The following is a 21,958-nucleotide window of genomic DNA, read 5'->3' as shown; positions in this document are numbered from 1 at the left end:
AAATAAAACAAAAAGTTGTTAAAAGTACCCCTTGTTGAAGTTTTTATCATCATCCACCCATTGAATATGCACATGTTCTTGAGGTTCTTCAACATCCACTTTTCCACATGAAATTGTAAAATCTTTCATCTCCCTCAGAGCTTGCCTCAGGGAGTCCATATTTTCAGCTGTTATCTGTACCATCACACCATCTACATATGAAAAGATACAAGCACTTACAAAATTCCACACATAATATATTGTTGGAATGGCATATAAAGTATGAAAAAGGAGAGCCTTATATCCTGACCAATGACATTCACAATTGTCATGTATTATTATACAGATGGAGAACCAGTTTGGCATGGTGGTTAAGGTTTCAGGCTAGAAACTCGGAATTTGTGAAGAAAATGTGTTGAATTTGCCTGTAGCATTATCTAAAAAACATTCAAGAACATTAATAATCAACAACAATAAATAGGATACATTAATTTCCATTATTACCTGAATCTACTCTTAGCTTTATATTCATCTTTAAAGAAATGGCCGATTTGATAAAGTAAGAATAATGCAGAATTAAGAAATATATTTAATCCTTCATTAAGCAATCGATCTTCTAAAACAAATCTATAAAAAAGTCATCAGTGATCATTTATACCTATTTTGGGGAACAAGAAATAGTATCCATGCCTCTCATATAGTACTATTCACTTTGACAAGACTTTGAAAGCTGAAATGGATTAGACTCTAGAAAAACATCATTCTATAGGGGTGGTTAAAAAATAGTGTGTAATCTGTAAAAGAAAGTCAAACTTTATCATTGTGCAATTGTTCATTGTCATTGGCTTTTTATGAAACCTGTTTTGCAAAGCAGCTTGTTTATATTTTCATAAATAAACGAAGATCTGAAATCTTACCTTCTACAATACTGGACTTTGCAAGATAGCCTGAAGATGATTTTAAAGCTCCACTAAATACAAAGAAGCTGGCTCCAGTCACTGCAACAATGAGATAACATTAAAATGTAAATATAAAACGTCCATTTAATTCAATAACAAAACAATGAACAATCCAAACAAAAACTAAATTGCAACTACTATGTTTGAACAAAAATATAAATTGCATATTTTAGGCAAACGGAAATGTTTTGGGAAATTTGAGAGGTAAGGATACTTGATCACTATTAGTTCATTTACATTCTGTTTTGCAAGATGTACATTTATTATTGTGTTCTCCACTCCATACCCAAAGGTTTTAGTAGTGTTGAAAAACTTAGTAGTTTGGGTCATGAACCCAAATGCTCAGAGAAAGACTATAAAAAATAATACGTAAACTTAAACATGCTGAGATTCTATAAGAGAAAGATAGCACAAGTCTTATTCTAGCACATTTTAAAAAATGTTCCTTAATGATGCTTTAATTTTAAGACAACAGGAAACAAACAGAATTAGTGCAGTACCAAAATTCAACAAACTTAAAGCCCAGTGCCAAAATTCCAATATCAAGAAAAAACTGAAGTCTGATGGCTAATTTAAAAACCTGCAAATTCTGTCTTTGTATTTCATATACTTATGAAATTAAATGCTCAATACCAGCTTAAACTAAAAAAATCATTCAAGAAATCAGCATTTATATAGAAAACACTGTCAACAACTCTTACCCTTCCTTGGTTGATTATGAATACTGATGGCCTGAGTCTGATAGTTGCCATCATCATTCTGCACACAAACCAGATGGGAGTCTGCTCTCTCATTGAAGCATGCACCACCTGCTAAAACATGCTCATTGGATTTGTTCATGGCTTTCATCATCTGCAACAAACGCCCCAAAATAGAGCATTTGCCATTAATGTGTAATATGGGCTGTGACTTAAAGACAAACATACTTTGGAAAATATCTCCCCAGGATTATTCCTTGAGGACAAAATATACAGGGTTGAATTATTATAAATCCTTTAGAATTTTTCATAACCTTGATCTTCAGAGTTCTATAATGTGATCAGAGCTTCATTTAAATACTATTGGACGCTGGTTAAACAAACAACATCCAAAGCACTGACCCACATCTTCCCCTTTGATGAATAACTTGAGCCACATTTATTTTCTTTGCTGGATAAATTATATAAATAGAAGATAATCAGCTCTATTAAAAAGGATGAACTGGTTAAATGTTCCAATCTATTTGATGAGAGACACTGAATGAGAGGTTTCACAATTAAGAGTTTACTCTTCATGAAATAGGTTTGTGGAAGTGAATCATTGATTAAGAGAGATTTCTGCAAACTTCAGAAAAGTGTCATTAGTGCTCACAATGTTACTGTCATTGTGTTGATGTTACTGTCGGAATGGCAGTAACATCACTGCCAGAGATTTTACCCTTTCTTAATCCATATTCAAGCAATGAAATACTGCTTTCTAACAATAGAACATCATGCTAACCATAACACATGGTGATGAAAATAAAATTAAATAAAATTGCTAGTAATCAAGGGAAACAACGGATGCTAGATTGTTTCTGCAATTTCTATAGATAAGACTTTATCCATTAATAAGATAAAGTTTAAATACATGTGATTCATACAGAAAGATTACAATCTTAAATGCATGAGTAAATTTATGTCATAAATGTAATGTCCAGGCACAAGAAAGATGACTGACCTTAGAATGGCTGACCTTAACTAATTTGAAATACTATGGTATGAACTGAAGTGAATAATTTATGCAACATAACCCACAAATACCAATGACTGAAGCAGTAAAGAATACTGTAGGTCTAACTACCTCCAAGCTGAGCTGATGTGCAAGATTGATCAACAGGGGTGGAAAATGTTTGGCTGAGATGGTTGTGGCAAAAAAGGTGCCACTATTCATTAATTCTAAACTTCACATAGTTTCCCCCCACAAATACAGTGAATGGTGGCTCAATGTGTGACATGACATGGCAATTTTGGGTGTTGTTTGTTTAAACAGAGCTTAAATATTCAGATCACATTAAGGGATACAGTACTAAGGGATTATAGATAAAACAGAAAACAGTTCATAAATTTAATTCATCATTGGAAACCCTTAGCAAAATCATGTCAAAGGTAATGCTAAATTCTCTCCAAAACACAATCTTTAGACTCACTTCTCCAATATTAATTATTTGTAGTATATTTATCAGGTAAATTAATTCAAAAAGGATTTATTTATAAAGTATAGTAAAACAAGTCATTTTTTAAAATGAGCACTAGATATCAGTAATATTGGTAAGAATTTAATTTAATAAAACTATTTTTGTAGCGGATTTCAAAACTGAGCATATTCTATATATCTATGCAACATACCTCATTATATCTGTTACTGGGAATTTTTATGCTTGTTTTTCTGACTTCCATATCAACTACTAAGCCTTGGACAACTGGCAATGTATACTGGTAATTCCTGAAGTCCTGCCACATAGAGAATAATCAAAATCATGATAGCTACTGATCATAATTAAACTTTAACATGTCATATATTATTAACTGATACAGAAATATTTTAATAACATGCTGCATTAAATTCTATTGTAATCACTACCATCTTATTATTCTGCAGAGAATAGCAAAGCATACAGTTGATTTCAGAGGAAATATGAAAAATCAAAGATATATAAATGTTAACAAGTAGTTTCAATGAGATACTTTCTTAAATGACAACATACAACAGAATTAAATTAAAATATTGGCCTGATGAGTAAAACAAGATGCCTCTTGCTTAGCTGATAGTAGCAAAATAGAACCCATGTTACTAGCTACTTCCTCCCACCCAACCTTCCTTCCAAAATTCTGCTTCCTGAAGATTGAGAACATACTATTGATTTAGCATAAATGCATTCACATTTAGCACAAATCTTTTAAATGTAGAAAAAGATACACCCAAAATATTATTTTGGTTCTAGAAAGCAACAGTTGTATTTAGGCAACATACCTATATCTTCTGAATTTAGAAGTACCATTAAAAACTTCTTTGTTTATTTACATCTTAATATGAATGTGTCTAATATGAGCAGTATATCTATATGAAGATACAATTCAAATCTTAAAATACAAGTTTAAGGTCACATATTTAGTAACATATACATACACAAATAAAAGAAAAGGGCTGTAATCAAATTCTGGAACTTTTCAACATAATTGTGCATGTAAATGAGAACACCAAACACAAACAGTTTCTTATTAAATATGACAGAGCAAAGGAAAAACAAATCCTTGTAATTATTACTTACTGCAAGAAGATTCATAATTGTGTGACCAGTCTCACCAAACAATGGCTTACGAAATCTGACACTGAAAAGTGGACATGGATACACTAAAAAGAGACCCAAAATAATTCATAATTTATTTTCTGAGAAGTTTACTTAATTAGCTTTGTATATCTTTGCTAAAAAAAAGTAGATATAGAAGATTAACAAGCACATTAAAAGAACAGCCATTATAATATTAACACGCATAAATAGGGCAACTGGAATTTTTATTTCATTTTAGTGTCAAGAACTTTTATTAAAACAAATGTGCCTTGTGCTGAGTTAAAATGCCAGCAGTATATTGGGTTAAAATATCAGCTTTTTCCAGCAGCACTTGCTATGTATTTATTTACACATAGCACCTGCAAATAAGTACCAGATTTTCTATCTATAATTAATCAAGTTGGCTTAAGTTTCATTTGCCCCTTCAATAAGTACACATACAAAAGAAACACTGAATGGAGGCCAGAAAACAAACTGTCTCAACCCCTGTATTCATTAAGAAATATACTATTAATATAGTCAGCTCTATAACTGAATTTGCCTTGTAATTCTTATAAGCACATATAAAGAAAAAACATGCAATATTGTTTATTTAAAAACTTAAGATTTTTAGTGAAAGAAAAATTAAAGTTATTAGATTCAAGTCAAGAACAAAAAACAGAACCTATGTTTACATGGTACATTAAGATCTAATGATTAACTTACAATTTGCCTTACTCTGTTTTGCTGAATAAGGTATCATTTACTAGATTCACACATTAAGCTAAGCCATAAAACCACACTGTACAATTCACCTGGCTTAGTTTACAGAACATATTATGCAAGCACATTGCATTATAGCTTAATTTGATGTTGGAACTACATTTGGTTCCCTTTATGTGAACAAAAGAAACTCCTTTGATACAATACAGCCAAAATAAACTAAAATGTTATTACACAAAAGTGCTACCACCTAAAAAAGACTCAAATCTTCTCTGTCATTCCATAGGTTTTCCCAAAGTAGTATAAGAAATATTTCTAATTTTTTGAAAAATTGGACTTACATCTGTATTCAGCTCCAAGTCTTAGCATCAGACGGATTGGAAAGACTTTAGCCCAAGGAGTCTCCCATTTCTGGATAAGAATCCCAAATAAATATGGTGGGGTGGGAAGCACCAAGTCCTGCAGTGACTGATACACAGGTGTAACATATAGGAAACCACCATGCTCCTTGCTATTAAGGAAATTCTGATTGAAAAATGAGTGTCCTAGATTGCTCACAACATTTCCTACAAAACCAAAAGTATGGTTACTTTAGCAGTACATATACCATCAAAACAGAAAATTGCATATAACCCTTATTCTACTGGTAATCATAGAACAAAATGAATTATTCAATGTTAAAATAAATATTAAATGTTAATTAACATACTAAAGCAAAAGCAAATCAGTCTTTTACTCACTTAACACCGCAATATTTAATGTATCTTTGTATTTCAAAACAATATTACTCCAAAAAGGTTATTCATGTGTCTAGAAGACTGACAGCTGAAACTGGAATCTTAGTATTTAGGAAAAGTATAAAAATAAAATATATGAATTATGTAGGTTATGAATAAATTCATTAAACTTCTCGAGCTCTCCTGCTTTAGTCATCACCCTTAATTATTATTTCTAACAAACTATTAACATACAAGTCTAGCCTGACAATAAGCTGGAAAACAAGAACTTCCACATACTGAAATATACTTTGACTGAAGTAATTTCTGAGAGTGTATCTCTTACGTTAAAACAAAGAATAAAGACCTACAACCCTGACAGCCTACCAGATACAACATAGCTTTTGATTTCAAATGAGATTGGTTAGGCACTGTCACCCAGCTGGGTGGTGTAATGAGAGTCAACTCTTTAATGTAGCCAAATCGAAACAGAATGTAGCTTGGCACTATTCTGTAATGCATCATAAAAAAAGAACTGAACACACTCAAAACCATAGTGGTGGTAGACTTTAGAAGAAACCCTCCCATACTACTACCTCTTACAATACTAGACAACACAATATCAACAGTAGAGACCTTCAAATTTCTAGGTTCTACGATATCACATGACCTAAAATGGACACCTAACATCAAAAACATCATCAAAATAGCACAACAAAGAATGTTCTTTCTGCGCCAACTCAGAAAGCTCAAACTGCCCAAGGCTGCGATACAGTTCTACAGAGGAATTATTGCGTCTATCATCTGCACCTCTATAACTGTCTGTTTTGGTTCTGCAACCCAACAGGACAGACACATACTTCAGAGGATAATTAGGACTGCAGAAAAACCAATTACTTCCACCCTGCCTTCAATCAAGGACCTGTATACTGCACGAGTCAAAAAGAGGGCTGTGAAAATATTTACAGATCCCTCACATCCCTTGAAACTTAAAATGTTTCAACTCCTTCCCTCAAAAGCACTGCACACCAGAACAACTAGACACAAGAACAGTTTTTTCCTGAACACCATCACTCTGCTAAACAAATAATTCCCTCAACACTGTCCAACTATTTAAAAAGTCTGCACTACTATTACTATTAATCTTCTCATCACTCCTTATCACCCATCCCCTCCCACTTGTGACTATATGACTAATTTTGTCGCTTATATCCTTACGATTTATATTGACTGTTTCCTAGTATGATTTGATTGCTTATTGTACTCTACGACTATTATTAAGTGTTGTACCCTATGATTCTTGAATCTTGATGAATGTATCTTTTCTTTTATGTATACTGAGAGCATTTGCACCAAGACAAATGCCTTGTGTGTCCAATCACACTTGGCCAATAAAAGAATTCTAATTCTAATTCTACAGTAGACATAAAGATATACATAAAGAAGATATACAACTCTGGTTCCATCTTACTGCAATTTGATAGAGAGACAGAAAAAGAAAGCATGTTATACCACAAGTATGCTGGTCACAAATATAAAGTGATTCTCCCAGACAATTTAGGAAGCTCCAGTATGTTATATCTATTTCTACCCACTCCATATAGCCAATGTCTCCAAAACCTTGTAAAATATTGTCAGAATAAAATATCTACACTATAGTGCCTAGTAGTAGACAAGAAAGAAGAAGCTTCCTCATCTCCACTCTTAAACAATGCCCCCTCCTCTCAAAAAACAACTAGAGTTTACTGGTTTCAAGGCAGGAACTGAACTTTAATGTAGCCAAATCTAAACAGAATGTAGGTTGGCATTATTCTGTAATGCATCATAAATTTTATAAAGTTCAAACAATCCAATCATTGCATACATAGTTTTTAAAAAATCTGTTTTCTTAATTGATTACATTTTGGAATCCTGACTATTTAAAAAAAAAGTAAAATGGTTTCTTACTTCCCATCTTAATTCCAGTTAAGGCACTGCTTGCATTCCTTTCGGAATGACATTTCGGAAAGAGAGAAACTTAGATCCCATTGTTAATTAATTCAACCAAATATACAAACCTGCATACCATATCTAAGTTGCTACACTGACAGTTTTAGATATTTTTCTCAAGATATATATGTTCAAAAAAGCAAATAATGCAAATCATTTCTATGAAAAAAGCATCTGTTTAATGTTTTTTTCTTATTTCCGCACTAGAGCCTCAAACTGAAACTTAAGAGATTCCATTAAGGAACCTGAAATTGTAAAACGTATTAAATGAGAAAAAGAACTTAAGACATTGTATGGAACACCTTCAAATCCATATTACAGATGGAATAGATAAGCACATAATTTCTCAGAGCCCTTTCTTTAGCCACTGTGGCTTAGCAAACTCTAAAATCCAACTATCAATGGAAGATAATATGTGTTTGAGTGTAGGACAAATGCTCTTCTCGTCCTGTTTCAATATGGCAGAGGAACATTAACTCAATATTCACATTTGGACAAGTCCCTTACCACAGAACAGTCTGTGGGCTAGCTTAGGGTCCATGTGATGTAACTGGGTATGTCCTTCTACAATGGGAACATCAGGAAAGTTTAAGAGGAGAATCAGTAAGCTTCTGCCTCACAGCATTTGAAGCTTACGGTCCTTTGTTCATGCTGAGTAATGCTAGGGTTGGCTGTAGAAAATATCACAACTTTATAGGAATAAAGTAGCACAGACATGTGGTATACTATTCTAACAGCACAAAGTATGTAACAGATACTTTGATCACAAAATATCCTAATTCCTGCTGAAAAAAAATTCCTTTGTTATAATGAAAATCCTTTTACCAATCCTGCCTTCTTTTAAACCATTGAAAAGTATATATAATTATGGATAATACTTCTATTCCAAGCAAATTTTCTATATATATGAAAAACTATTATCACGCAATAATTAGATTCACTGCATCTGTGCCAGATAATACATTGATTATGATAAACTTTGGGTTAATCTAGTGCTTTCTTTTCTCTTGCATATTATAATGTCACAATAGATATTAAGTGTGCTTTGCAAACTACTAAATGAATGTATGTAGGAGGTTATGAATCATGAAGAACATCCACTCACAAAGCAAGAATACTTTTTGCAATCCGACACATAATTCATGAATTAATTTACCTATGTGAAGTAAATACATGTAAAATACTGAATCCTATCCAGGCAAAATTTGGCTATTACAAATTAGGTTTCAAAGTCCTGTTTCTCACAATATTATAGAACAGCGTACTCAAAAGGCAATATTCAAAAACAAATTAGGGGCAGGCAATAAATAATGCAACACCACTTAGTGAGAAGCACTTTATTGTATCTTCTGAAATGCTGAAAATATTCAAAACAGAGTATGCCAAATCCAGAATCAGTTAGCTGATCAATGAATTTTGCATCCAAATTAGTCCGTAAGGCTCCCTTCACAGGTGGAATTATTTTTTCAGCAAGAAAAAGACCAACATGCATGTATGAACTCTCACTCAAGATGCAAATGCTGATCCACAGGAGGGCTTGCTTGCTCCCTCCCTCCCTCCCTTTTCTTTCTATGAGCCAGCACTTTGATTGTGCTACCAAACTTAAAGGGGAGCTAATGTTATTTTAAAAAATTGAGCTATTTAACTGAATACCTTGTTAAGTAGCCATATGTTGTCCCAATTCTTAATTACTTTCTTGCATGTAGTAATAGAAGTAAAGAATGGGAGAAACTGTTTCATGGTATAATAAAATGATTCCATTAATTTGTAAACAGACATACCCTATAGAAATTATTTCAAGATGGATGCTTCCAATCTCCTCAAATATTTCAAATGGGTTCAGAACCTCAAAAGGCTTATTTAACAATTCTAAAAGGTGCCATCAATCATAGTAGTTTTTTTAAAATAGCCACAGTTTTACCTGCCAAGGCATCTTGATAAAGTTGCACAAAGTGGTTAAAAATATCCTTGGGTAAGCATTTTTCATCAGGTAAACATTGGAGAAGAATTACTATTTCTGATTGGCCTACTGCATGCATTCCCTTTGTAGTAAAGCACCAGCATTTCCTGTTCACATCTGCAAAAAATAACAAAAATGATTTTAAAGTATTGTGAATTCACACACTAAAGAATACTTTATTATCCATAAGAGGTATGTATGAGATCAGGAACACTGCACGGGATGGTCAGGTATTTATTTACTTAGAATATTTATGAATCGCCCTAGTTAAGATTTTGAGCAATGTATATTACAAATTCAGAATAAAAAACACCAACACAATAATTAATAATGCCTAAATATATTTAACTCTTTTTTTCTTCTCTTATTTTTCTAATTAAAATATTTTTAAAAGGAAACTTAACAAGTGCTACATAATATTGCATTCTAACCCAATGTCGCATCTTCTACAGCAACCATTAAAATTAGATGAAATTTTATTGCATATAATCAATTTATACATTTGATGATAAATATGTAATTTTAACAATTTCATTATTATTCAGAACATTAAATGGAAATTCTTCTCTATTACATTATTGCCATTTTTCTGAGTCAAGAAATCAATATTACCAATATAAGCAGACTCTTAAAATTTCTAAATATGTCCCCAACCTCTCCCTCCCCCCAAAATCCTACAAACTTTTTCTGAACTTTGGCAAATTAAGAACCTGCCCGCCATTAATGAAGAATAATTGTTTGCTAGCAGAAATATAACAACAGAGCATAAGTGTGGTTAACAGATAGATAATCAGTATACTCGAAATAACTGGGACTTACAATTTACAATTTTAACCATAGACAATAAATTTGCATTTAAAACAAATACAAGAGGATCAGGTCCCCCATCTTCCAGCTGTTGCATCACTGATATGTGAGATGGTTTTTCTTCTACAGTATAATCTAAAACAAAGAAATATTATGTATCACTTGCTGAAAAATGTGTAAGATTTTATGTACAAAAAATGTAACAGTCTTGAAACAAATGGGCAGTCTGTAAGCTGTTCTGTCACATTTAAGGTTTTGCAAGTTGTGAAAAACCTTAGTGCTGGATTATACCTGGAATAATTTTCTTTAGATCTGTTTAGAAAGTCTCCTCAGGAGGGCTTCCCGATTCCATCACGACCTATACACGGTTAGCTGCTGATTATATGCAGAACGGTGCCTTCTCTATGAATATTTTCTCCCACCTGGGAGTCATGAAGTATCAACTATGATGACTTTAAATATGTATGCATGTATGCTTTGGGTTTTTAATATTTACTTTTAACTGTTTAATTAATGCATTCTTAGTTTTAATTTAAAACTGTTCTACAACATTGACATGGGAAACAAATAGATGGCATTTTTAAAATGTCTGGATCTGGAAAAACTATAATGAGCAAACCGCAGGAGTGGGCTATTGGGGGTTTGCAGGGGTTAGGGAGATCCCCGAGCTAAGATTCTGCAGAGTTCTGAGAACCCCCAAATTCCACTCTTGGCTGGCCCTGGCCAGCCCCACCCCACTCTGGAGTCCCCACGCCACCCGTTTTGGATGCAGTGCAGGGTACACACAGAGGCTAAGGAAGGGCGAAAAACGGGCTTCCTGAAAGTTCAGGAAGGACAGAAATGGGCCCATTTCTGGCTTCTAGAGAGCCTCCAGAGCCCAGGAAGGCTGTTTTCACCCTCCCAGAAGCTCGAGCAAAGCCCCCAGAGCCCAGAGAGGGCAAAAAAAAATTTTTTTGAAGCCCAAACCCCAAAAGCTATGAAAACAGTATGTTTGAGGAGTACTAGAATAATGTAAACAATTATACGTTATCACAGAAATTGGTGCTATGGCTGATTAACAAAGGTATCTTTTCTCACAATTGTCTTATTTTTTTATACTCAATGAATATTTCCATAGTCTCTGTTGATTTCTAGTACATTAACATATAGTGCTACCACAGAATTCCCACTTATGTAAAACACCTCATTAGGCATAACCTTATCCACCACTAATTAAAAGGCAATTTGAGCTTGAAGAAAGTTCTGTATTATAGAAAGTTCCACTCAATATAATATTGTATTTTTCATTTACACACTAGCATTCATCACTCACCTCCTTTTACCCCAGTAGAGATGAGAATTGGAGGAAGCCCGTCTTCTGGAATAAGATTCATTGCACTGCCAACTGGACTTCCAACCTGAGTTATAGTTCTTGAAAATGCAAGTGTGTTTTCTGTCTACAAGATATAACAAAAACATATCACTTCATGGCATGACTGGACCTGCCCTTGAAGATCACTCAGAACTGGTCCAGAATGCAAAGTGCAGGCAGTGATGAGCTGGGGATGGGTGCTTTCCAGTCTAGAAGTCATAGTCTGTCTAGTGCCTTAATCTAGTGTCTTAATCACTACATCAAATTGGCTTTAGGTTGTATAAAAGGAAATCTAATACATTCTCTTTCCCATGCAATTTGAATAGCACAATATACTATATAATAAAGAAGGGCAGTCATTCACCTCTTCCGGTAAAGTGTTGTTGCTTATGGGCTTGCTTGGGTCATGTGATACTGCAAGTGCTCCAGTGGAACTTGTTCCAGACACTGTTAATTTGGCTGCATCAGCAACTTCACCATTGGGTAAGATCCCATCAGCAAACCAAACACGTCTTTGTTCTCTAGGCTGACTCACTACAGAGAAAGATGAGATTAGCTTTATGAAAGCAATACATGCATGAGGAGAAATGAAGCTAAGTGCAAAACAGTGATACAAAATATATATTTTCAAATGCAATCTGAACAATATTCAAAGACCACAATTAATCAAGCCCAAGTAGGTTATGCAGATGTTTTCATTATCACTCACACATATGTAAGATGACTATACAATTCCATGAGATGAGTCGTCACCTAGATTTCATGGTTTAAAGAAGAGGCATAATTATTTGCTGAGAAAACTCATAGTCCAAGATTAACTTGAAATCAAATATTTTTGGCCTAAGCTAAATTTTATGAGGTGATTGAAATTAATATCAGGATTGACCAGGGATGCATACATTTTCAAATATCCATACCTTCAGTACCTGGATGCTTTAAGACTCCCACTGGGACCATAACAGTAGGCGGTGGTGAGTTCAGCACTCCAGAAGCCTGGACTTGCTGCAAGGGAGGAATGGTAGAACAGTATTCAGCAGGATTGTTAGGATTGGGGCTCGGACTAGGGGCACTCAGCATATTCTCCAGGCTTTGAGCTAAGAAAAAGATAAAAATACAAAAAAGGTAACTGTTATCATGTAATAATGATTAAATTAATGAAATTTAATAGGTCATTGTTTTCCTTTTATTAGAAATACAGAGGTAATGTTAGCCCAACAAAATATGTACTCATTAGCCATAGGAACTAAAATTAAGGCAAACAAAGCAAGGAAGTGTTTAAGTTAAAGAGTTAATTATTTCAGATTACTATCATGGAATCATTATTATTACCATGAAACTAGAATCACAGAGCCCAGGCTACTAATAATAGATTTTAACAGCAATTTTGCTGGATTTTTCAAACAATGTTGCTGAATTATGATTAAATGTGTCCTTATACAGAGAAGCCAAAAATCCAGAAGCTGATAGAGGAGCAGAACTTGAAGTAGGACGACACTAAAAATTGCATTTGGGTTATTAAGTATACACAGAGAATCTTAAGTATAGACTGGGGGCTACTACAGAGAGGATGTACTATTTCATTTCTATTCCAGGTCCCTCAAATTTCAGAAGGCATTCTATAGATGAGTAGATTTGGTTATGGTCTGACATTGCCTGATGGAGTCCAATACAGTGCTAATAGCGACAGGAAACAACTAGCCTTTTGAACAGAATTTACAACCTACTGGTAATAAACATAACAACTTAATATTATAGGTGTAATATATAGAAGTAATTCAACAATGTTTGTAGGAGCTTGGCTGACTCATTTAATACCAGCTGTAGCTAACTTCCAGATGATCCCCTAAGGCAGCCCCACATACAGCACACTGCAGTAATCCAATCATGTGGGCATTAGGGCGCATGCAGAATTGATATCAGCTTGTGTCATTTTGTTTTAACTTATTAATGTCAAACGTAGTTACACTGTTATTTATTTATTATTAAAATCTATTTATTGTTTCATCCACTTTGGGTAAGTGTAATGAATTAATATGATTATGCTATGCACATTTAAATGTTTATATTTTTAAACTTACAAAACTATACTTGAGGAGATCTAGAAACTTCAGCTACAACTTCAGAGAGTCTAAATAACGGTACCTGGCCTTCAGAATGTGTACTTTGTGATAAATATTTTTCATTCTTGACAAATGTGGAAGATCTTTCATTAGCAAGTCAAAGGAGATTGCTACAACTGACAGCCGGAACTGTAAATATGTAGATCCAATCCATTTAATGACAAGCACTACAGAAAATACATACCCATGGCGCTATTCCCTTTCTGGGTAAGCACCGTTATGGAAAATGCAGAAAATGAATGAGAAGCAATGAGCAAAAGAAGTTAAAGATAGGAGAGAAAAGCAAAGCAAATAAAGCTAAATCTAGCTTACACAACCATTTAATATATCTCTCCATCCCTTCCCATCCATGCAAAATATCTTGGCTTTCTGCTATGTCTATATATTTTCTGTACTGCATTTTGTTCTTTAAACTTCCCATCTCTTTCTTTCTGAGGAACTTCAAATAACTACACCTTTCTTAGTCATCCCTCTTCTCAATTCATTCACTTTTGCTTTCCCGTGTGTGCGTGTGTGATGCAATCTTCATTCATCACGCTGCAAGGTCACTTACCCTTGTATTCAATCCAAATTCAATGAATACCCAGTTTTGATCACTTTTTCTTGTTTTACCGTGTATATTTTCTTACCATTCACAAGATGTTGTGAATGGTAAATGGCAAATTTTGCCATTCACAAGATTTCAATTTACCTTTGTTTCTCCTGTCATATCCAACTTCTACAAAGCAGACAGAAACATGCTCTTATACACAGCCATTTTCACCTACTTTGACAAAAACCTTTTCACGGCATACACTACACGCTGCCTTTATTATTTAGGCTGCATATCAGTTTCAGAAATTGGTCAGTCCTCTAGTAATTCAATAGTGCGTACTAGATACTAGAATTATTACTGGTATCATTCTGAAAATAGCTTTCTCATTAAAATTATGTCCAATATGAAAATAAATTACACTGGATTGCACAACAGCCCCCACTCATACATTAGAAAGGCTCCATTAACCACAAACTAATGAAACTTGACTATTGTTTCAAGTATATTACTTACCATTCATAAGTACCGAATGGCAAATTACACATACTCTGGCTTCCTTTCTATCCATATATAGCAATTTGCATTTCAGACTACAGCAGGCTGCACAGAAAACCTTAAGTAAAATAAGAAAAATATATTTACATTACATATAACTAAAATCATTTGGACAGAATGCTCTATCTGTATTTCCAACACAAGCATGTTCTAGTTTTTCTACAGAATAAAACATAATTGTTTAATGCCTGTATAAAACAATTATTATAGATTACATTATATATATTATACGTGTTTTAGACTGAACAATTTTCTAACAACCCCCCCCGGCCCCTCCCCCTGCAATAACTCAAATCAGATTAAGAAATAGTGACTGGCACAAACTTCTCCAAGAGCTTTAATGACAGAAACCTTGAAACAACGGTCTTAAACAAACCTTTTCATTTAATTGTATTCTTTGAGAAAATATTTTTAAAACAGATTATTATCATATGCTGTTGGCTTGAAATGAAGTTGAAAAATTAATTTTGTTCTAACTGCCAATCTAGTCTCGCTTGCTGCCATTAACCCAGGATCACACAGATTTTTAGATGAGAGCTTCACTTTATCACAAAGTGGAAAGAAGTGGGAGTGCCAGACAAGCAGGCCAACAGGCAAGAGCAGTGGAACGGGTGGTTAAGTAACACCAGTGCACCATGGGTAGGTGCTACAGAGGACGTGTAGCTGCTTAGGAGCACAGGCAGGTGGGTGGATGCATGGGTGAGTGAAAAGGCGGCGGGGTGGCAGGCATGGCTTGTGACCTCCTGTCAGCTTCCCTATTAACTTTCCTTGTGGGAAGTCAGCAGAGAAAGTAACAAATCCTCAAATGATTGCAGCATAGGTGCTGCAACTATCATAATTGTGAACTGGTTGCCAAGTGCCCTTATTGTAATCAGATGACTGCAGGAACAATGCAATGGCCGCAACTTCAAGGAACGGTCATAAGTCCTGCTCATTCAGTGCTGTTATAATTTTGAACAGTCACTGAATGGTCGTAACCAGAGGACTGCCTATACTAATGCAAATAAATATCATATCAAAGCAATTGCGCATATTTTTTTTAACAAAATTACCTCTATTAGTCATTAGTTTTCTTTCAGCAATTTGAATACAATGTGTTGTTGAAAACAATGTCAAAAACATTCAGAAAACCCAAGTCCTAGAATTGGCTATTGTAACTCTAGGCTTCCCGTTATTTATAAGATTTTCCAGTTAAATATAAGCCTACCTTTCCACAGGCTCTGCAATGGTGCCTTCTTTTAGTGAATGTAAATCTGGCCTCACATTTCATACAGTTTGGTGCTTGAGAATCTGGGACCCAAACTGGAGCGATTTCACCCAAATTAGTAAATGGCTTTCTTGTATGAACACCTGACTGGCCGGCTCCAAGATCATTGTCAGGGCTATCTGAGGCTGTTGCAAGGCACAAACTATTGGAAACCACAGAATCGTAGTCATCTGCATGCTCGCCATTAGCATCTGTGACCAGAGCATTCTGTACTGTTTCATCGGCATATATATTTGTTGCTACATTTTCACTTGTTTTTATTTTTTCACTTATATCGTTTTTATTTTTACTATTCCCACCACAGTTTGGAGGAACCAAGTCATTTTGTAAATGATCCAATAATGGCTTTGGAATCTGTAGTGTAAGATTTGTAGGCTGTTTTGGTCGGGCACCACCAAAAGGAACACTGAGAGATTGTAAATGAGCTGCTGATTTTACTGATGCTTCAGTTGATTCAGAGGGAATCTGATTGCAGAGATTATGCAAACATTTTTTTCTCATTTGGTCACCAGAGCAGTTTGAAGTGAGTCCACTTCTTTCTGTGGCTTCATTTCCTCTTTGTTCATAAACATTACTATAGCATTCTGATTTGCTCTCTTCTATCTCTTTTTCCTCTGTTACAGAGTCTTCCTTGGAGGGCAAAGTCTTTGGAATATGAGCAATAACTGAGTTCTGTATTCCATAGGAATCACAATAATTGGGCAGACCACTTGACAATGATGTCCCCGTGACATCAGTTGGACTTGAATTTTCAAGCTCATTTATAGATGACCCTTTTAAATCAGTATCTATTTCTAACATGCCATCACTGTTACCGGCACTGATACGACATATTTGCTGCTCTGCTTCATTTTCTGTGTTTATTTGTTCTCCCATCTCATTTTGTGGAGTCAGTTCTTTTGTCATCTCTTGACAGTCTGATGAATGAGCAGCCGTACTGGATAGTTTTTTATCATTTTTGCCAGGTTCATTTTCAACAGCAGTAACATCTTGAGAGATCAAATATCCACCAGAAGATTCGCAATCATCGCCACTTCCTAGTACATTCAACTTACACGTTGTAGAGAACTCGGCTATCCCTGACTGAACTTTTGAGGCTATCTGCGCAGTTACAGAAGTCTCTAAGGAAAAGCTATCATTGTGTGTATCAGGTGAAGAACTTTCGGTTTCCAGCTCTGTTTTCTGAACAACTACATCAGTGTTTAAATCTTCAACTGATGTATTTTGTTCTTGCACTTTAATGCTTAGGTCAAATGGCCTCTGATGGGGAATTATAATCCCTGATGCAGTAGTTTGTGAGAAGTGATTATCTTTATTTGCATTATCATTCTCCTCCTTTAACAAAGAAGAGTCACTGGATGAACAATTTGAAGCAGCAGCAGCAGCAGCAGTATCATGGTTAATAGAATCTTCACTTGCATTCAGACTCGTGGCTAGTACTGGTTCTTTTTCAGTATCTGTATCTTTTTCAACAGACCCATTTACAGTAATATGAAGATGATTGGTTTGTTGGACTTCATTATCCAGTGTAAAGCTAACAGTATCCATTGAAGGGGGGCTGCTAAAACTTTTACAACCCAGCAAATCATTTTGTAATGCTTTTTTGTCACAGTTATGCATGACTGCTACAACTAGAACATTTTTTTCTTCAGATAAACAGTCTATACTGCCACATTTTTTTCCTTCATCATCAGCAGAGTTACACTGAATATTTTGATTACTATTTCTCATAACCAACTGATCATCCGTTGCTGTCTGGTCATCAATCCACATGTTTGTGTTTTCTTGGCTCATATTAGGATTTTGGCCATTAAAACAGTAATCCCCCCCTCCTATAGATGTAGTGGCTATATGTGACAGGGAAAAGGATTTCAATTTCTCCGGACACTTAGCAATGGTTGATTCATTTATATTGGCTAGAGCTGGGTTTAAAGTCAGCCGATGAGGAGGAGGAGGATCTAGGATCTGACTCCACTTTGCTTCCAACAATGTAGGTGAAATAGTTTCATCTAACAAAGAAATAAAACATGGACTGAAATCAATTTGCATTAAATTGAATGCAGATACTAAAATTTACAAAATATAAACAGAATAGAAATATAGAACTAGAAAACAGAAATAAAAACACGGTTACCACAATAACAGAGTTGGAAAGGGACCATGGAGGTCTTCTAACCCAACCCGCTCCTCAGGCGGGAAACCCTCTATACCATTTATCTGAGCAAAGGGCTGGATTGGAAGACCTCCATGGTCCCTTTCCAACTCTGTTATTCTGTTCTATTAAATAACGTGTGTATGTTTATCTTGCTTCACGTCAAAGATACACCACTGTCCTTTTATCAAAGTTACAAAGCAACAGAGAAACGTCCAACAATACTAGAAAATAAATTTCAGCAGTTAAAATTGAAATTAAAATTCAGTTAAAATTCATTTTTTTCCACAACATGAATGACAGCTTTAATTAAAGATAATTAACGTTTCATTCTCTTATTTCCTTAACAAAATGTCTTCAAAAGGCATTATCAAGATTGGAATAGTAGTTGCTGAATTCTACACATCTGGAAAAAGGGTAGTGAGCTATGCTACTTTCACCCATATAACTATCTTTATGACATAGTAAAATGTAAAAACAGCAGCAGCAAAAGATACATCTGATCGAATAGTTCTGCTTTCCCGTTTTCTAATAGTTCTCCTTGTAACATATGCCTTTTCAAGCTGCTATTGTGCTCTCTATTATTCTCATACATAGCCATTAGAAACAGAGTGCATTTGTGTTTGGATGGAAAACCTTTAACATTACAACAAAAAGAAAATTAATCAATCGGCTCATGTGTTATAACACAGCTACCATATTCCAATTACTAAGAAACAAGCATTTCGATTCCATTACTCTATGTCAGGGGGGAGCAACAATGGCCCCTGCTCAGGAATTCTGGGAGTCGAAGTCTACAGGTCATAAAGGGGCCATCGTTTCCCACTCCTGTTCTATATGAAGAAAAAATTCATCAGTCAAATTAGTGAATAAACATTATTCCCAAAATGACAGCTAAAATAAATACCAAATGCTGTATTTTTCTCTTAACTATGTCTTAAACGTACAGAATCTGCTGCCATAATGGTCGCTTAATTTATATGTCCCTAAAATACTAATTCACCAAGAATAGATTTATTAATAGTTATTAATCTTGATTCCTAGATAGAATATCTAGATTAAGAGGCAGTAATCCACTTAATCTCTGCTCCTGAGAAACAAAATTAGGAGTGGACTATTATTTTTGTCTGTTTGTACCATAGGTTCTTAGAAGTATACAGTTAGTTAGCCTCAGAAACATTATGAATTTGATCAATGTCTGGTATGATCTAACAAGATTTTAATTATTTGTTTGCTTAGTAGTTTTAAAGTTACAAACCTCCATGTAAGGGAGTGGAACATATAAGAATACAAAGGAGTGTGAAGATATAAAGGATATACCATGAAGTTATTATATATCTGTAAAATTACCATTCCTATTTACCTCAAATTCTTTATTACAGAGGAACTCACAACAGCTTAAATTATTCTGATTTTAATGTTAATTATATTGATTATATTGTACATGGGCCAGAGCTCCTCTCTGAGGAAGATGGATAGTTAAGAAATGTGATGAATGAAAGAATGAATGAATGAAGATAGATGAATGGATGGATGGATGAATTTTTTAAAGTGCATTTTAAATCCTAGTTATCCTAGTACAATTTTAAGCTCACCAAAAGCTTTTTAAACAGTGACAAAACCAATGGTTTAAAACCATATTTATAGTACAACAAAACTGCAATTTCAAATGAAAATGGAAACCATTCACAGAAAAATAATCTGGAAAAAATGAACTATGAAGGCCTCCTGCTGAGATTAAAAAATGGGAAGCAGCTCCAATTCAGCTGTGCATAAGACAATAATAAGGCCTAAATCAATCATAGGCATAAATTAATTAGGAACTTAAAGTTAAAATGCCCTATGAAACCTTAACATATCCTGGTGCTATATAAACACCCAGAATGCTGTTAATGCTTTGTATCTTTGCTTAATATCAAAAACACATATACACCTATTTTAATAAAGATGTTTTCTTCTTTCCTAAGCATGTGGGTTGTTCTTATATTTTGAATATTTCTAAGCAATATAGTTAGTAACTAACTATCCACAAAGAGATGAAAGGATCTAGTGAGACCTAATAAGTGTAATTTGAAGGACTTCAATAGAAGATTGCTAACACTGAGCACATACAGTAAAAGCAAGACTATTGCAACAACTATTTCCATCAAATGACTTTTAAAAACAGACAAAAATTTTAAATGTTGCAACTATTCTTTGCTTTTATTCTGAGATCTAAATGAAGGACCAGTGCAAACAAAAGGGATTGATAGACACCTTAATCCGTCTGCCTATAACTGGTATGCATGTCCCTCAAATTGCTTCCTATGGGTCTCCAAGCCCTTGACATCATAGCTTCCCCATTCAAAACGATTTCAGTAATTTTATCTACAGTTATATAATTCAAAGGGGTTGCCACGGGGAGGAAAAAGGAGTTCCACTGATACCAGACCCAATACACAAACTTACAGAAGATTCAACCCTAGTCTTATCTTATCATGAGGCAGTGGAATTAGCAATATATAATAATAAATCAGGGCACGACATCTTTCTGTATTAGGTATACTTAAGAGTATACTTAATATTTTAAGTATAATTGTGAACTTGAATAAGAGGTAATGATTAAAAAGATAGTTCTTTATAGCAGGAAGCATATCCGTTATCTTTGAGCTATAACCAATTAATATTTTATCTGCCCTAGTTATCAGCAAGATTTATATAATTATCAACTCTTCTTGATCAGTGAAAATGGGAACACAATTCATGTGAGACTAAGAATTTTAAAATAATTAAGTGTTTCTTCCTAATAAAATGTTAAGTGACCCAGTGTTGTTTTCTTTTTTCTCTCTCCAGCAATGACTACAGTAGATAGTAAATGCAGGCAAACACTAGCCCTAAATTCAGTTTATGTCTCCAGTCCTAACAAAAGTTGTTCACCTTCATTTTGTTCAAATTCATCTAAAACCTTATCAAGGTTATAAGCCTCTGTCTGGAAATAGTTCTCCATTTGTCAGGAATGTCATCCAGAATCTTGTTTGAACCTGTGAAGTAGACAGTTATGAAATTTAGGACGGTATTTGCAAGATTACCAAGATCCAAATACATTTCCTTTAAGTATCAAGGCATTTTCCAGCAGTTCAAAAACATCACATGATGAAATTCTATTGTTGTTCATAATAACCACAGGAATAATAAAAAAAATAGTAAAAAACTTCCAGACTAACTATACTTAGGCTGGGTGTTTGAAAGGGAAGGTATGTATAGAAGGAAAAGATGGGAGCTATGTACATTTATGGGAATGAAAATATATGAGAGAGGGTATGAAGAATTATTTGAGGCTATATTGCTCTCTGGCATAATAGACAAATGCATATGTAAAGGAGTGTGAGAAAATGGTTATGAATAAACAAATTAATCAGATGACCGACAAAAAAGAGAGAAGACAGAATGGTGCCCACTTGGAGATCTGGTCCCCAACTATCCTAAGTATGCAATCCTCCAATACAAAAAAAAAAAAATCTCTAATATTAGTTGAATATATAAGATACAAAGTTGTTTTCTAAAATTCAATTAGTTT

General features: G+C 34.4%; 1 protein-coding gene across 9 annotated transcripts in view; it reads right to left on the bottom strand.

Annotated features, from left to right (window-relative positions):
• Positions 1-21,958, bottom strand: part of ZFYVE9 (zinc finger FYVE-type containing 9) — a 42,132-nt gene that overhangs the window by 5,892 nt on the left and 14,282 nt on the right. For 8 of the 9 annotated variants that reach the window (XM_087929919.1, XM_087929918.1, XM_026707084.2 and 5 more), the window contains 14 exons: positions 21,319-21,422; positions 16,191-18,259; positions 14,942-15,041; positions 12,691-12,867; positions 12,138-12,307; positions 11,735-11,858; positions 10,435-10,557; positions 9,577-9,732; positions 5,292-5,516; positions 4,228-4,310; positions 3,305-3,409; positions 1,640-1,790; positions 897-977; positions 29-191 (listed from right to left, as the gene is read on the bottom strand). In XM_087929919.1, coding sequence (XP_087786045.1) covers positions 29-191; positions 897-977; positions 1,640-1,790; positions 3,305-3,409; positions 4,228-4,310; positions 5,292-5,516; positions 9,577-9,732; positions 10,435-10,557; positions 11,735-11,858; positions 12,138-12,307; positions 12,691-12,867; positions 14,942-15,041; positions 16,191-18,259; positions 21,319-21,388 — 3,797 coding nt within the window. In that variant the 5' untranslated portion in view covers positions 21,389-21,422. The remainder of the gene's footprint in view (positions 1-28; positions 192-896; positions 978-1,639; positions 1,791-3,304; positions 3,410-4,227; positions 4,311-5,291; positions 5,517-9,576; positions 9,733-10,434; positions 10,558-11,734; positions 11,859-12,137; positions 12,308-12,690; positions 12,868-14,941; positions 15,042-16,190; positions 18,260-21,318; positions 21,423-21,958) is intronic. The other variant, XM_087929922.1, reaches the window with a different exon arrangement.

The sequence above is a fragment of the Pseudonaja textilis genome, chromosome 3 (genome assembly GCF_049901715.1).
Source record: "Pseudonaja textilis isolate UNSWEBS1 chromosome 3, rPseTex1.2, whole genome shotgun sequence".
Classification (NCBI taxonomy): Eukaryota; Metazoa; Chordata; class Lepidosauria; order Squamata; family Elapidae; genus Pseudonaja; species Pseudonaja textilis.
Note: the sequence above shows the minus strand (reverse complement) of the source record. Positions and strands in the feature narration are given on the sequence as shown.